A 16,003-nucleotide genomic window follows, 5' to 3' on the forward strand; every position below is an offset into this window, starting at 1 on the left:
CGCACGCCCTGTGGCCCGACCTGCGCAGCCAAGCGCGGCGCCTGCTGCTCTTCCTGTCGCTGGCGGACCTGCTCTCGGCCGCCTCCTACTTCTACGGGGTGCTGCAGGACTTCACGGGCCCCTCGTGGGACTGCGTGCTGCAGGGAGCTCTCTCAACCTTCGCCAACACCAGCTCCTTCTTCTGGACTGTGGCCATCGCCCTCTACTTGTACCTCAGCATTGTCCGCGCGGTGCGCGGACCCCGGGCCGGCCACCTGCTCTGGGCCTTCCACGTCGTCAGGTGGGTGGCCGCGCGCTGCTTTCCCTTGACCTCCCCCGCACCCGCCCTGACTCCCACCTGGTCCCTGCCCGCCGTTCCCTTGGCCCTTGCGTCCCCCTGGCGCCCACTTCTTGGTCGGACCCATGGCCGAACGTCCAGTGGACAGTGTCTGCTCACGCCCCAGGGCAGTCCTAAACCAGCAGGACGATGTCAGTCTTGCCAAAGAGGTGGACCTGTCCTGAGCATCACCGAAGACGACGCCCCTTTGCGCTCGCCCCCAGCTGGAGCCTCAGCGAGGTGGGCGCCTCAGCTCAGTTCCGTGGAGGGTGGAGGTCCAGAGCTCGCCCTTAGCTCCTGACCCTGGGGACTTAGGGACACTCAGAAAACTGGTGAGGGCACTCTGGGTCCTTCACCTCTTGCTTCACTGTTTTCTGGCCATCTCTGCTGCACGTGGCGAGTAGCACCTGTTTCCCAGGCTGGGAGTTGAGTTAGGTGGCTGTCCCAGGCTGGAGAGCCAGGCAGCTCCCAGTCCTGTGCCACCACCCACATCCACAGCACGGTTGGTGCATTCAGCCACACCCAACCTGCCAGTCCATCCAGCCCTCTGCCAGAGGCAGCGCCTCAGCTGTGAAATTTACAAAAGACCGGCTTCTTGATTTTCTTTGTTCATCTCTAGACCTCAGGTCTCTATCTCTTGTTATCTCTGTTCTAGATGATCTTGGTTTTATAGAATTGAGCAACTCTGAGGTTGAGGTCAGTGGCAGAGGCTGGGCTGGAAGAGGGCCACCAGCTGCCCGGAGTCTCTGAGAAAAGGGGAAACCAAAGCCTTGCCCTGGCCTGGCGGTTGAAGCATTGAATCAAGTAACCCTCAGCTGTAGAGAAAAGTTGGCCCCTTTCTGATGTAATTTCAATATTCAAATGACCCAAGGCAGGAGTCTTATAGGGCACATTTCCTCTTCCTCCTCAGATAAGAGCACCAAATGCTGCCCTAATTATAGGTCTTGTCTGTTAAAGGCTGCTTTCCAAAGGCTGAGGACAGTCAGCACTTTGGTAGAGACAGGTCACCTGGGTGTCACAAGCCTGCAGGAGTCACTTGACCTCCTCCCAGAGCTGTTGGATGGAGGCCCACTGGTCCCTGGGAAACTAAGTGGCCTGCTTCTCAGCTCTTCAAGTCAAATTCGCAGGGAGCCATTCAAACAGAGCCTGGGATGCAGCAGAGACCCGCAGGAAGCAGGGCGGCCCCTGCCTCCCCTCCCGGCTTCCCACCTGATCTTTGTGTCCATTCAGAGACCCAGTCCTTGGCAGACTGGTTGGTGTGGGGAGCGTGTACACCAGAGTTCATGTGTACTTGAGGAAGAGCCCAAGACTTTCTTTGCAAGAATCTCTTCCCTTACTCCCCTTTTTAAAAATATTGAATACAATATATTTTTTAAGCGATAAAGACAAACCTGGTACAGGTCCTATAGAACAGACGACTTTCCTGAGAGATCTGAGTTGAGAGTTCTTTCTGTTCACTTCTTGGGGGTTGGGGCATGGCTCTGTGATGTTCAGGGAAGGCCTGCGAAAGTCTGTGCGTCCCCTTCTGGGCATTAAAAAAGATGTGAATTGTTCATCTTGTCTGTTGAATGTGCTCCACCTGCTTCTTAAAAGAAAAGAAGAAAATACCAGTGTCCAAGCTAGAAAGGGACTTTGACAGTTTATTCCCTTTCAGAAGTTAACTCACGTGTTGCTAGACTAAGAGAATTGGCAAAACCTGCCCAACAGGTTCATTTATCGACCTAGGTCCTCTCAGGCTGTGTAGCTAATGACCTTACTAAGGAGTTCTCACCATCTTTCTTTGGAGAATCAGTTTAGTGTTGCTGGAGCACCTGCTGGTGTGAGAACTCTCATCTTCAGAGGTAGGCTAGACGGTCAACTGCTTGTTAACCATCTCAGACAACTGAAAATCAGTCCACTTCTTCAAACCTTCTAGTCTTGGAAAGTATTTTAAAATATGACAGCACCAAAGGCTGATATCTCTATTCTGTTAAGAGTTTTTAGGAACTGGCTTTTTAGAAAAAACAAACCAAAACAAATATCTTGATAAGTGGACAAAGGCCCCATTCATACAAAATAGTAAAAACATTTGGTAAATATATATAGGGAAAAGTTTAGCCCCATTAATACTCAAAACAATACAAGTTATAACATTAAGGTACCATTTTCTCGTTAAAAAACAAAAATAGGCAGAATATGAACGTGATAAGTACCAAACTGGTATTTTCCTACATTATTATTGGCAATGTAAATGAAAATATCTATGTGGAAAGTATTTGGTTCATACCCTTTGATCCTATAATCCTATTTATAGAGACCTAGTCTAAGGAGATTATCCAAAATGCACGTAAAGCTGTGTGTGCAAAGGAGTTTGAGAGGCGTGCAAGTTTGAAAGCCACCTCGATGTCCACAAAATAGAGGAACAGTCAGTTATAGATGACAGCCCCACCGGAAGTGTTACGCAGCCATTAAATACTGGCTGTCAACTCTATATGTCATTTTTTTTAATGGTATGATACAAGGTTAAGTAACAGAAGCCATCTATAAAACAATGCAGCCATGGACAGCTGTACAGCAGGCAGCAGGAGAGAACCTTGCCCACACTCAGGCTTGCCAGAAGCGCCTGCTCGGAGGGCAGCGTAGATGTCATCCTCAGGGAAATTGTTCTCCATCGCGAGCTGTGTCTGGCTCCTGATCTCTTGCCAAGTGCTGCCCCATGCCTTAGCTCGCTGGTCACCAGTGAGGGAATGGCAGGGTGATGACCCTCCCATCCTAGTTGGTGAGACCCTCCCCAGGCCACACAGCTGGAGGCTCAGGGTTAGAACTCCAAGGTCAGTCTTCCTTCTATGGTTCCATCTTGTCTCTTGGCCTTGTCAATAATTTTGAAAATTGAGATATAATTTGACAACGTTTTTAACTTCCCAGATTTTCTCGATTATTAACATTTTACCATGGTACCTTTATCTTCTCCAGTTATTCTTTCCAGAACCATTTAAGAGTAAGTTTCAGACCTGATGCCCCGAGCCCCTGAATCCACTAGCGTGTATTTCCACAAGACAAGGGCAGTATCTTAAGGAACCACATAGACTTTCCGGAAATAGGAGATGAACGGGGAGCAGTGCTGTTATCTGATCGTGGACTTCTTTGAGATGTGTCAGTCTGGTAATAATGTCCCCATCGGCAAAGGAGAATTGGCTTTATGTGCTGGTCTTCAGTCTCTTCTCCAGTGTAGAGTTCTCCCATCTCTCTTGGCGTTTCATGGCGTTGACGGTTTTGAAGAGGACCGGCCGTTATTTTCCAGTGTGTCCCTCTGCTTGAGTTGTCTGGCGCTTCCTCACAAGTGGACCCGGATTCTGTGCCATGGGCAGGAATCTCCCAGGAGCATATTTTTCTCATCACTTCCTCCCTGGCCACTTCGATTTGTTCCATCACTGGGGGCGTTAACTCGGACCGCTTGGCTGGGGTGTGATCTGCCAGTTCTCCGCTGCACTTACTGTTTTTCCTTTTGTAATTGATAAAGATCTTGTTGAGATGAATGTCCTGTTACTCCTCTGACTTTCACCCAAGAACTGAGCATCAGTTGGGTCTGAGAGTTTTCTGAAGTGAACTTCCTGGTGGTGGTTGCGTTGTTAAGGTCACGTGAGAATGTTCAGTGTATTAGAAGTCCCTCTGCTGTAGCTGTTCAGGCAGCATGATACGGATGCCCGCCTTTTACAATCGGGTAGATATGACTCTGTGGCCATCTGGCTTACAGTACTCACCTGAGAAAGTGCTAGAAGCTCAGGCCTAGAGCTGCTGTGGATGGGGTCAGTTCCCTTCCCATAAGATAAGCCGAGTTGGCCTGAAGCCATCCCTGTGCCCTTGCAAAAGGTGGCTTGTCTTTCAAAAGCTGTTGTTTGCACCTCCCCCCAAAGTGGTGGGCTCTTTCTGAGCAAGGCCTGAGCAGGGTCAGTGAACATCCCTCTACCTGCACCTCCTCGGGCCACCGCTGTGCCAGGCCCCTGTGAGCCGGGGGGAAGGTCCGTCTGGCTGGGGGGTGCCTCATCTCAAAAGCAAGCATCCTGGCCAACCCGATCGCCTCAAGCAGTCCTAGATCTCTTCCTGCTCCACCGAGGTGGGAGTGGGTGAGGGCATGACCTCTGGCAGGGACAGGTCCTGTGCCCCTGGCCCATGCGCTCACCCACCGTCTCGAGTTTGCTTGGGGGTTCTGGAAGAGGAAGGGGTCTATGACACCCCAGGTTCACCACGAACACCCCTGCTGAGGAGTGGGAAGTTCTAATGCAGAGAAAAGGGGACCCATGGGCCTGAAAGCTCTTAGGGAAGGCCCGCTAAGCTCTGTAATTGGAAACTAGCTCGCTGTCGGGGGCCCAGTGACAGATTAGGGATGGATGCAGTGGCTGCATAGACAGTACCCCATGTCGGTCTGTGCTCCCCAAAATAACAAGAGTCGAACTGGCTTTGTTTGTTACCCCCACAAAATTTCCCGAGGGCGCTGCCGTGGGGTGGTTCTCCCCACTGTCTCTGTGTCCGTGGGCAGTGGCTGCAGGGGCCGTGGGAGCAGAGGCTGCCCCTGCCCCTTCCGCCAGGGCCCGGTCCGACCTGCCAGTCCTTACCTGGGCTGGGACCCAGGTGGGCAGGAAGCATCTCTGAGCAGAGCAGGACAGCTCTGCGGTGCCCAGCAGAACCCAGGCTGCGGAAGGTGGTCCAGGGGGCGTGTTTAAACGTTTCTTCGAACGCCCCTCCCCACTTCTGCAGCCAGAGCTGCAGAGTGACCTCCTGGTGGACTGGCCAGCGGCTGACTCCCTGAGCTTCTCCCACGTCCTTCCTCTCTGCCACACACTTAACAAGTGCCCATTGTTCCAGAAAGAAACCCACAGGCAGCCGCGGGCCTTGTGATCCCTGTCACCGGCGTTGCCCGGGGCCTGCTCCATCCCGCGCCCCAGAACTTTCTAAATTGTTGCACTGTGGCCTGATCGTTTTGCTCCTTAAAGGTTTTTTGAGTTACATTAGCATTCAGAGCTTTCCACAGCCCCCACGTCACAGAGACCATGCACTGCCGTCTGCCCGCAAAAGGGGGAGAAGACCCCTTTGTTTCCTTCCCAGCCAACACCCCCTCCCCCCCGCCCCAAAGATCTGTAGGAAAGATGAGGTTTGGAGTGATGGAAAAGTGCAGGAACCCAACGGTGGAAGCGAATTACTGGGCAGACCTTGCCCCCCGTGTGCGGGAGGGTGCTCCTATTTGTGTGCAAAGGGGAAGTGTCTCCCTGTCACGGCGGGTGTTCCCCGCCCCCATGTGGGGGAGATCTGGGGAGGAGCTGGGTGAAGCCCAGAGCACCGTTCTTCTGGGAACAGATGCTGCTCGAGGTTCTCTGACAGATGCCAGGGGCTCGGGGAGGCTCCCCGCCCCCTGGCTCGTCCTGCGGTATTTCTAGTTCCTCTTCGCTAGGGGAGGTTTGAAAACAGAAAGGACGCCGGTTCCCAGAAGAGCCGAGCTCCTCGCGATGGGTCTGAATGCCTCTGGTCAGTTTGCCCTCCCATCAGCTTGCTGAGGGACCCCCGCCCAGCTCGGCCCTTCACCTCTGCGGGTAGGGTCCCTGGGAGCTGGGATATGGCCACTGCCCCAGCCTGTCTCCCCCATTTGTAGGGGCCTCCGCATTGGCGTCCCGGAGCTTCCCTAACAAAGTGCCGAAGATGAGACGGCCGAAACAACAGGAACTGATTCTCCCACAGTCCCAGAGGCTGGAAGTCTGAGATCGGGGCTCGGCAGGGCTGGTTTCCTCTGAGGCCACTGTCCTTGGCTGTGGACGGCCATCTAGACCCTGTGTCCTCACGCGGTCATCCCTCTGGATGTGTCTGTGTCCTCCTCTCCTCTTAAGGACACCAGTCATACTGGATTAGATCCTTCCTTAGTGACCTCGTTTTACCTTAATCACCTCTTTAAAGACCCTAACTACAAATACAGTTACCTCCCAGGCACTGGGGCTTAGGACGTCAGCATGTGGACCGAGGTTGAGGGGACACAGCTCAGCCCAAGACAGCCTCTGAGGAGGAGGAAGCTGACTTAAGACTGTGACCTCAGTTTCCAGGCAAACATAAGTGAGACCTGGGGCCTGGGCCCGACTGGAAGCAGCTGTAGGTGGCCCTCCAAGTGGGGAGCTCTGCTCAGAGAGGTCTTCAGGCTCCCTCCATCCCAGGTGACCCTCAGCCCTGCTTCTCCTCAGCCTTAGAGTCACAGATTTGGAAAGAAGGGGTCTTATTAGTCACCTGCTTTTACCGTGTCCCTCCCCTGGCACCTGCCTTCCATTGCCTCCCCTGCGCGTGGCCCTGTGGCTTCCGTCGGGTTTAGGATTGGGCGGGACACCTGCCTATTCTCTAGCCCCTTCTCCACTGACAGAACCTTGTCAAGTGTCTTTAAACATCTGAGGACAGCTCAAGGCCCAGCTTCTCCTTACGTGCCTGGCTCTGGTGCCAACTTCACAACGTCAGGTTTAGAATGTGGGTCACAGGTGTCCGCACAGTCAGGACAGTTCACTGGCCATTCTGAACCACCCACATTTGGGCACAGAGTGACCTCTCTGAACACACAAGGTTCTAGGTCAAAATCAACAAAAGTCCTTGGTCTTTTTCTCACGTGCTCTTATTAAGCTACATCGCCCGTTCTGGTTTTGTTTATCTTTTGGTCGATGAGTTCTTTTTGGAGAGGGATTAAAAACCGTTAGGTGGTACCTGTCAGAAATTGGAAGTGTATGTTTCTGCAAAGCAGAAATTACGTCACACATGTCTTTAAGGAATGCCTTTCAGGTTCACACCGGGAATGGCTGGGCTTATCTGAGGTTGTCCGAAATACCGGCTTTCTCCTCGCTCTGTAGGTCCAGAACCGGGGGCATCTTCAGCTCCCTGTCCTTTGCATCCTCTGTCCAGCTGATGTCGTGCAACCAGGTGGTCAGACCCGATCATTAAACTTTAGGGCATTTTGTGAGCTGATGGTTAAATACAACCATTTTGAAAAATTAGATTATACAAACTTACAAGTAAATGATATTTAAGAAAAACCCAGAAGTCATACAAATACTCAAAACTCAGTACGCCCCTAATTGTTTTCCTGCATTTTTCTCTGCTCGTGCACTTGAGGCTGTTGGGGGCCGTCGCAGGTGCCGCCATGTTCTGTTCCCACCCACGCGCCCGGAGGCTTGAAACGGCTGTGGTGGGGATGTTCACGCTGTGGAAACCGTCAGGCAATACCAATCAGGGCTCGATTTCTTGTTTCGTTGGTTGCGTACAGGAGAAGTCAGCAGGCTTTTCAGCCGTGTGAGCTCAGTTGCAATTTCTGACCTCTGCCACAGGTGGTATGTAAACAGATGAGTGTGGCTGTGTTGCAATAAAACTTTATTTAAAAAAACAGACCTTGGGCTGGATTTGGCCTGAGGACCACAGTTTGCTGGGCCACTGATCTGGACTTTAAAAAATGACGGTGACTACGTTACTGAGTAACAATTAAACTTAAAAGTGTTACTTGTCTCTGAACTTAAGCGGAGATGGCAGCCACGCTGGGGCAGGCAGGAAGCTGATGTTTCGGGGGGAGGCGATGAGAGGGGGCAGTTGGGAAATTATTACCTGATCCCACAAAGTTGCTCACGTCACCGTCAAAGCAGTGAAGCGGGGGCATTCATCTTGTCCCTTAGGGCTTCCTTATTTCACTTTCCTCTAACTCGTTAAGGAAAATGGAACTTTCAACCAATTTTGTTCAGGTCTCAGAACTACCTTCCTTTGCTAATTGCAGCCATAGAGTGGCTGCCGGTACCAGAGTTCGGTGAAAATCAACAAAAACATCCTGTGAGATTCGGTCAGCCATGCGGAATTTATAGTAAGGACGTTTGTGTGTTATTCCTTATAAATTGTGCTTCACATCTTTTATTTCAGTAAAATTTATGAATTTGTATGTGCGTACACACACGCGTGCACAGAAACACGTTTCTCGGGACGGCCAGTTGTTAGCCGTGACCAGCACACCAGGGCCACCCGTGTCCATGCCGTGAGTCTGGTCACACCTGCTTTGCTGCATGGTGGACAGTCCCTCCCACTGCATTCCTACCGCTCCCTGATTTCACTGCTTCTCACCACCTCCCACTTAAATATCTCCCAGAACAGCTTCTGGCCCCAATGTAGCTGCCACCTGTGCTCAAGTTCAAACAGCGACTCTAATTGCTCAGCCCACATTCTGAACTCTTTCGCAGCCCTCTGCCTCTTTGGTCTCCTCCAGGTGTTTTCCAGCACGGACTCAGAACTGGGCTGAGTATTCCCAGTTACACCGAGGAAACACATCACTTCATAGCTTTGGGAGAATACCCCTAGAGTCACAGAATGTGATCTGTCACCGTGTGGTCCCCAGGTCTCCTGGAAGGGCCGTCAGGATGCCGAGCAAAGGGGAAAGGAGCAGAGGCCTCCGGTCCATCCTCCAGGATCACAGTGACCGTCCCGACACACACTGCTTTTCCCTTCCCAGAATCCCTTGGAGGAGCTCTGTAGACCATAACGTGATGAAAACCAAGACACGTAACATCAGGGTTGCAGTTTGAGCATTTTTAAAGCCTTTTACTTCCTTTTCAATAACGTGCTTGCAGTGAATATTTAAGGAGTGAATTGAGAAAAGCTGCCTCAGTCACTTGGCTCAGAGTTCGTTTGTTCATTCATTTGTTCATTCATTCATTCATCCATTCATTCAGCAAGCCCTTGTTTTGCCCCTACCTGATGATAGAATAGTGAAGCAACACGGCCCTCACCCTCATGGGCTCACAGCTGTGACATGTCGTCCTAAAGTCTCAGGATGGCATGAGTTCTAAAGCGGTCACCCCTTTCTTACGACAAAACAGTTTTACACAAATCTGCATGAACTTACCAGATAAGTAACTTTGCTTAGAAGAAATATTTAACACGGACAACCTACTGGGTATAACTGGGTACCTTTCTCATACCCCTTTAAGTTTTGTGGGATTTTGCCCCTTCTGTGCACCTCCGTGACTTCAGGGAGGACACGCTGCTTCCTGCCTCCCCACTGTCAGCGGAGCAGACACTGAGGGCACAGGTGACTCCCCTTGTGGCAGAAGCCGGCGAGGGGAGAGAAGGGCAGGTTGTTCTGAAAGTGTCCTGTACTGTGAGTCCTTCCCGGGCAGGGAGTTGACTTTCTCCGTGCCATGCGGTCCCCACCCTGCGTCCTCCGCAGCCCTGTGGCATTTCGAACCTTATGGACACACAGCCCTTCTAGCTTCGTTTTGGCAACGAGCAGCCGATCTCGTCATTGTTCTTCAACTTCCAGAAAGAGCCGATATTCCTTCCACAGAGCTCTCAAAACATAACCAACCGACTTCTGAACTAAACATTTACTGATGACATTGCCCTGGTTAGATATTGCTCGTTGTCCCGGTGACTGACCCAGGACACAGACCCAGGTGTCCAGTTCCTGGGGCGGAAAGAGCACGGGTCTCACTCATTCCTGGCGCCCGCACTGCAGGGGGTCGTAAGCACTGACACACCCTGTCCTGTGCACGGGACTTATGCTAGTTAATACGCTAATTTATTTCCATAATGACTTACTGTGATACTGTGCTGTCGGCCTTGCTGTCATTCCCACTTTGCGGGGGGAAAAACGCTGATGCATTGAGGCCAGGCGGGGGCAAATCTGAGACGCGGACCCCGCCGGTGGCATGGCAGCCAGCCCTCCACTGCCCTGCCGTGGTGCTGGGCGGCGTCTGTGTGTCCACTGACCCATCTAAAATGCTTCGCAGGGACACTGGAGAGGGCCTCAGCGCTCAGGAGCTAGTCATTAAACTCTAGAATCATCATGAGCACCTCATTGCCCTGGGAAGGGCTTGGCCCTGGGCTTTATGCCCCCTTCCCAGAGAGCAAGGAGGCCTCAGGATCTTGGGGGCGTGTCCACCCAAGGCCGCAGCCCCCTTCCAGATCCTGCTGCAGGTACCCGGGACCCGGGAACTCCCTGCCCAAGCAACCCCAAGCCGCCGGCGTCTGCACCCCTAGACCCGGGCTGACTGGGGGGCTGGCCGTGTGGCATTGGGGTGGGCTTGGCAGGGCTCAGGCAAAGCAGGCTGGGGTGGGGGGTTCCTGAGTCTCCTGCCCCCTTCTCTCCAGGGCACTGGGGGCAGTGTGGTTCTCCCAAAGGAAGAGCCTCTGTCACTTCGCCCTTGCTGGCTGGGCGGAGCCTGACCTCGGTGGCGTTTGTGCCTCGTCCCTCAGCTGGGGGGTTCCGCTGGCCATCACTGTGGCAGCTGTCACCCTAAAGAAGATCGGCTACGACGCCTCGGACGTGTCCGTGGGCTGGTGCTGGATCGACCTGGGGGCCGAGGACCGCGTGCTGTGGATGCTGCTGACCGGGAAGCTGTGGGAGCTGCTGGCCTACGTCGCGCTGCCGGCGCTCTACCTCCTCATCAGGAAGCACATAAACAGGGCGGTAGGTGCCCGCGCCGGCCCTCGAGGGGTCCGCCCCCCACCCCGCCCCCGCCCGAGCGCCGCGCGGCCCTGGTGCCCGATGCGCGCTTGCCGTGTCCTGGCGTTGGAGTCGGCCACCTTAGGGGCCAGAGAGGCCGGAGTGGCGGAGCGTTTGCCCTGCACTGAGCTGCATGCACTGTGGGTTGTCTGCCCGGCTGACTGCACAGCCTCGTCCTGTGACCCCGCGTTTGTGGGTGAGGAACTGGGGACTCCCCAGGCTCGCCCAGCACCCCAGCCTCTGTGCTCGGCCACAGCCCTCTACTGCCCCCTCCTGGACAGGCCGCTGTGGTGGCCCAACCTCCAGGGAAATCTGGGTGAGAGGTGAGCAGTTTCCAAGTAAGAATGGGACTGGGAGGGGAGGCCGTGGGGTCTCTCGTCAGTGAGGCGAAGAACTCACCTCATTGTCCTTGTCGGTTAGAATTAGGGCGTAAATGGTAGACTTTGCATAAATCAATGGCTGGGCCAGATGGCCAGGAGTCTAGGAGACTTCTGACCACTTGGACTGGCTAGAAATTCTAGGAAAGGATGGTTTTTCTCTGACGACCTGGCCCAGTTGTCCCTTGTCCTTAACTACTGGTTCTGCAATGTGAAGTGTGGGCGTCCTCCTAGCCACAAGCAAGCTGCTGCCCGAAAGAGCCTCGGGCTAACCCGTCTGGTGGTCTGCTCAGCGGTTCACTCAGCACGTTTTTCCTGAGCATCTACTATACGCAAAAGTGCTGTTGGCGGAGGGCGTTGCTCATGAGAACTCAGACGCGGGTCCTGCCGTCCCTGAGAGGCGGAAGTGCAAGTAGCCGTGATGGGGCAAGCAGCGGGAGCGGCAAGACAGGGTCGCAAGAAACCCCAGACACAGACTTCCGTGCTCACCCTGCTGGGTCCCTGGGCAGCACCCCGAGTTTTCAAGGCTGAAATTGCAGCACAGCGTGTCCCCATCTTCCCAGGCAGACAGTTGGCTCAGCAGCCATTTCCGAGTTTGTAGGGTGTTCCTTGTGGCTGTCGGTGACACCTGACCCCGACCCTATACTCCCATCTGAGTCAAGAGTTCCGATTCTCTCTTTACTCGGAAACTGAACTGACTCTCACCCTCCCTGCCGCCCCTTCTGGCTCAGCTGGATTGACGCCAGCCAGCCTTACCAGCTGCTCTGAAATCCTCTGTCTTCTTGTGGCCTTTGAGTTGGCGTCCTGCCTGGGTGGGGGTGCCCTCCTCACTCCCTCTTCATTTCCACTGCCCTAGGAGGGTTCCAGGCCCCCAGATGAGGACTCCCAGAGCTCTATCGGCTCTGCCCAGGACCCCTCCCTGAGGCTGCCCGTCTGTGTCTGTCTTGAGAGCAGGCGGGGCCTGGCCCTGTGTGTGAGAAAGGGTCCTCCGCTCCCAAAGCGTTTCCAGAAAAATGGAAGAACAGGGGGCGGGAGGCGATGGTGCGCGAGTCATTCCCTGCCTCTAGCAGGGAGGAGAGCTAAAAATCAAGGGGCTGGAGCAGACTTTGCTCTGGAGAGGTTCAGACCAGCCGCCCTGGCTGGTCCGCAGCCGCACCCCGTTCTGGAAGGAAGGGGCTGCTGCCGAAGGCCCCAGGGGAGGAGGCAGGTGCCCTGAGCAGGTGAGTCACAGCCGCTCGGGTGCCCAGAGATGCCAGAGTGCGCGTCTCCTCCCCTCACATTGGCCTTCCATGTCCCCGACACAGGACCGGGCTCAAAAATGCATTTTTGTTAGGAGCCGTTTTGTCTATTTTTACAAATTCAGTCTCCATCTGGAAGTGGAACCTCCTCCCCCTTCCTCTCACTGAAGGCATTCCTTGGGGGCAGGGAAGCCGGAGCTGGTGCTGCCCGCTCTTCTTTCCGGGGTGGGGGTGGAGGGATTGGGGCGGAGCCCCTCCTGTGAGCCCCTCCTGCGGGTGGAGCCTGGAGGGGGCGGGTGACCATAAACAGTGCGCTGGATAAGCAGGGGAGAATGATGTCTGGGAAGGAGGGTGATAAGAGCTGTGAAAACACAGACCGAGGCAAAGAGCTGGCTCTGGGGACAGAGTGAGCGGGAGATGCCTTCGCGGCTGGGTGGGGTCGTCAGGGTAGGCCTTGTCCAGAAGGCACACTGGGGCACAGACCAGAGGAGATGAGGGGTGGGCCATGTCGATGGGTGGGGAAACGCATTCTGCAGGAGGGAACAGCTTGTGCAAAGCCCTTCGGTGGGCCTGGCACATCTGGGGACAAATAAGAAGACCTGTGTGGCTAGAAGCAGTAGGGATGAGGCCAGAGCTCGCCCGGGGCGGGGGACATGGTAAGGAATGTGTGAAATGCGGCACCGCCAAGGGCTTTGGGTGGAAGACTGGCTCGATCTGACGCGTTTTCCAGGGACCGTGCTGAGGACAAAACGGTGGTGGGGAGGGCATCGGATGGCAAGGGTGACGGGAGAGCAGTCGAGGGGCAGTCGCAGCTCTCCGGAGAAGCTGGGAGGGTGCTTGGACCACGCTGGTGGCGATGGCGGAGGACAGAACATCCAGATTCTGGGTCCCTGGAAGGTAGAGCCCACAGCACTTGCCCGCGGAGGGGATGTCAGCTGTAGCAAAAAGAGGGATTGAAGACTACGCCCAGATGTCCGTGAGCCGCGGTGGGGAGCGCACAGTGGGCTCGGGGGCCGCGGTCGAGCGCCGCGCGTTCAGCTGTGTCTTGGACATCCGTGTGGCGCTGTGGCGCAGGCAGTGGATGCAAGTTCAGGAGAAGGACCTGGGCTGGAGGTGGGAGCCGGGCAGGAGGCCGCGCACGCCTCCCCGCTTCCTGCTCGCGCCGCTGGGTCCCCGGGAAGGAGGTCGGCCGGCGGGCGGTGGGGGCGGGGCAGGCAGCCCTGGGCGGTGTTGGGGGCGGCCCCGTGGGCGGGGCGCGGGCGGCCACACCCGCTGAGTCTGCTCTGGTGGTCCCCGCGCAGCACGAGGCGCTCTCCGAGTACCGGCCCATCCTCTCCGAGGCGCACCGGCTTCAGCACCACAGCTCCATGGTGGATAAGAAACTGGTCCTCATCCCGCTCATCTTCATCTGCCTCCGGGTCTGGAGCACCGTGCGGTTTGTCCTGACCCTCTGCGGCTCCCCAGCGGTGCAGACACCGGTGCTGGTCATTCTGCACGTGAGTAGCCCTGCTCCCCCCTCCGCCCCAGATGGCTTCCCGGCTGCGTGGCCATGTCCCGATCCACCAGCCAGCGCCAGGCGGGCAGGGCCTGGGCTCCCTGCCGTCTCCCTTCCTGCCCGAGGCAGGGAGCCTTGGAGAGAGAGCGGAAGGGCAGTGTGGCTGGCCAGGGGTGTCGAGGTGCTGTCCAGCTCCTGCGAGTAGCCCCAAGGGAGCTGACTGGTCTGCAGGTGAGGACCTGCCCAGAGCTCTGCCAAAGGCCCCGGCATCAGGGTCATCGCAGACTAGCCCCGAGGGGCGGAGGACAAGGTTCTGGGGCCCACATCGCTTGGAGCCCCCTCGCGCCCTGGCGCTCACGCCCCCTCTCTCTGCTCGGCGCAGGGGATCGGGAACACGTTTCAGGGAGGCGCCAACTGCATCATGTTCGTGCTCTGCACCCGTGTGGTCCGCACGCGGCTCCTCTCGCTGTGCTGCTGCTGCCCTCCCCAGCCCGCTGCCGAGAGCCCGGCCGGCTGGCCGCCCAGGGCTGCCCCAGCCTCCACGACGGGGGACTCTCAGGGACCTGGCTGGACCCCCCACGAACTGCCAAGCACCTGAGCGCTGCCCTTCCTCGTTCTGTGCGTGGGTGCGGCCTCCCTTGGACAGGTGGCCACAGGGAGTAGGAGAGACGTCCGAGCACCGAAAGCCATCTGCCGTGAAGCTCTCGAGCCCGGCGGGGGCGGCCGCACCCCCTCAGCTGCTCTACCTCCTAGACCCTCACACTGCACGTCTGCACCCGCGTCCTGCTGCGCTCGGAGAGTCTGTCTGCGTGAGGGCCGGCAGTGGGATTCGGGGAGACCAGCAGTACGCGATCACTGCCAGGTTGCCCTGTGGTCCAATGGTCATTGGCCTCTTGACCACACAGCACTGTTTACAATTTGAAGGACCCATACCTGTGGGAAAAGCATGAAGAGATAGGTCTGCTGTGTACCCATCCTAAATAAAATGGAGGGTACAAGAGAGGCACCCCCCACCTAGATATCATGGAGCAGATTCCTGGTTTGTAGGGATGGTGAGGTTCCCCACACAGCCTGGCTCTTCCTGGAGACCTTTGCTGGTCAACAGAAGAGTCAGTTACCTTAACCAGGTTGAAGGTTGCCTCAGGGTTTCCCGGGGACCGCCACCAGCACAGCCCGACACAGCTGCTCGGGGCGGCCTGTCTCCTGGGACCTCCCCAGGCCTCGCTATGGGTCGCCGCCCTTGGAGTAGATTGAGTTTGGGTTTCGAGCACAGGCCAGAATCCAGACTCCTGTCTCCATCAGTCACTTCACACCCAGCTTCCCTCCCCCAGTATAAGGGCTGGGACAAGGACAAGAGGAGGCCACTGTAGGGACTCCCTACAGACGCCCCGCTGTCTCAGGTCCGTTCCTGTGAAGACTGAAACGGGTGGGTTGGGAGCGGGTCTGGCTTATTCACTTTGTAGTGTAGTTTTTATAGGAAAGGTGACCAGAGGGTTCGTGAATGGTCCAAGTACTGAGTCCTCTCTGAAAGTGAAGGTGCGGCAGTTGGTTGAGGGATGTGACACAGGTGTCACTGGGTGATTACTTGCATTTAAGAGAAAAAGGATTTCGAATAAGCATCTGTATCTGTCTTCTGTGGCCCTCCCACCGACATGTTCCTCTTACCTCAGGAAACAGTTTCTCTGTGAAGCCACAGAAGCCGTTGGCTAGGAGTGGGACATGTAACGGTCACTGTGGGAGCCTCGGACAGGAAAAGGACACCTGGACCCAGCAGGTGGCCCTGCCTCGGGCTCCACGAGAACTCTGCAAACCCGAAACGCTTTTGCAAGCCTGTGAGAAGGTTCTGGATTAAACCAAGGCCACACCAGACTGCAGGTCCTGTTTTAAGAGAATCCAGAAGGAGAAGTCATCTACAGAACTAGGTCCAAAACGCTCATTTTTGGTTTCCTTTATTTAAAAAAAAAGAAAGTTTTCTTTATGAAAGTAAATGAGAGGTGAACATCCCCTCAGGAGTCAAAGAAAGCTCTGGGCTGCCCTACAGAAAACCATGTGTTGGTACGGCAGCCTCCTGTCAGAAGTGGCCTGTGTGAGGGGACTTAA

At 55.6% G+C, this 16,003-nt stretch overlaps 2 protein-coding genes across 2 annotated transcripts in view; both read left to right on the top strand.

The window, feature by feature from the left end:
- Positions 1–6: 6 nt before the first annotated feature.
- SLC2A5 (solute carrier family 2 member 5) overlaps positions 7–16,003 on the top strand; it is a 49,487-nt gene continuing 33,490 nt past the window's right edge. Inside the window, exons 1-2 of the mRNA XM_015591387.1 lie at positions 7–280; positions 10,544–10,757. Coding sequence (XP_015446873.1) covers positions 10,668–10,757 — 90 coding nt within the window. The 5' untranslated portion in view covers positions 7–280; positions 10,544–10,667. The remainder of the gene's footprint in view (positions 281–10,543; positions 10,758–16,003) is intronic.
- GPR157 (G protein-coupled receptor 157) lies at positions 10,819–14,927 on the top strand. The gene is made up of 3 exons (XM_015591388.2): positions 10,819–13,064; positions 13,710–13,904; positions 14,286–14,927. Exons 1-3 carry the CDS (start codon positions 13,062–13,064, stop codon positions 14,499–14,501), a joined length of 414 nt encoding a protein of 137 aa, XP_015446874.1. The 5' UTR covers positions 10,819–13,061; the 3' UTR covers positions 14,502–14,927.

This window comes from Pteropus alecto, unplaced genomic scaffold (assembly GCF_000325575.1).
Source record: "Pteropus alecto unplaced genomic scaffold, ASM32557v1 scaffold125, whole genome shotgun sequence".
NCBI lineage: Eukaryota > Metazoa > Chordata > Mammalia > Chiroptera > Pteropodidae > Pteropus > Pteropus alecto.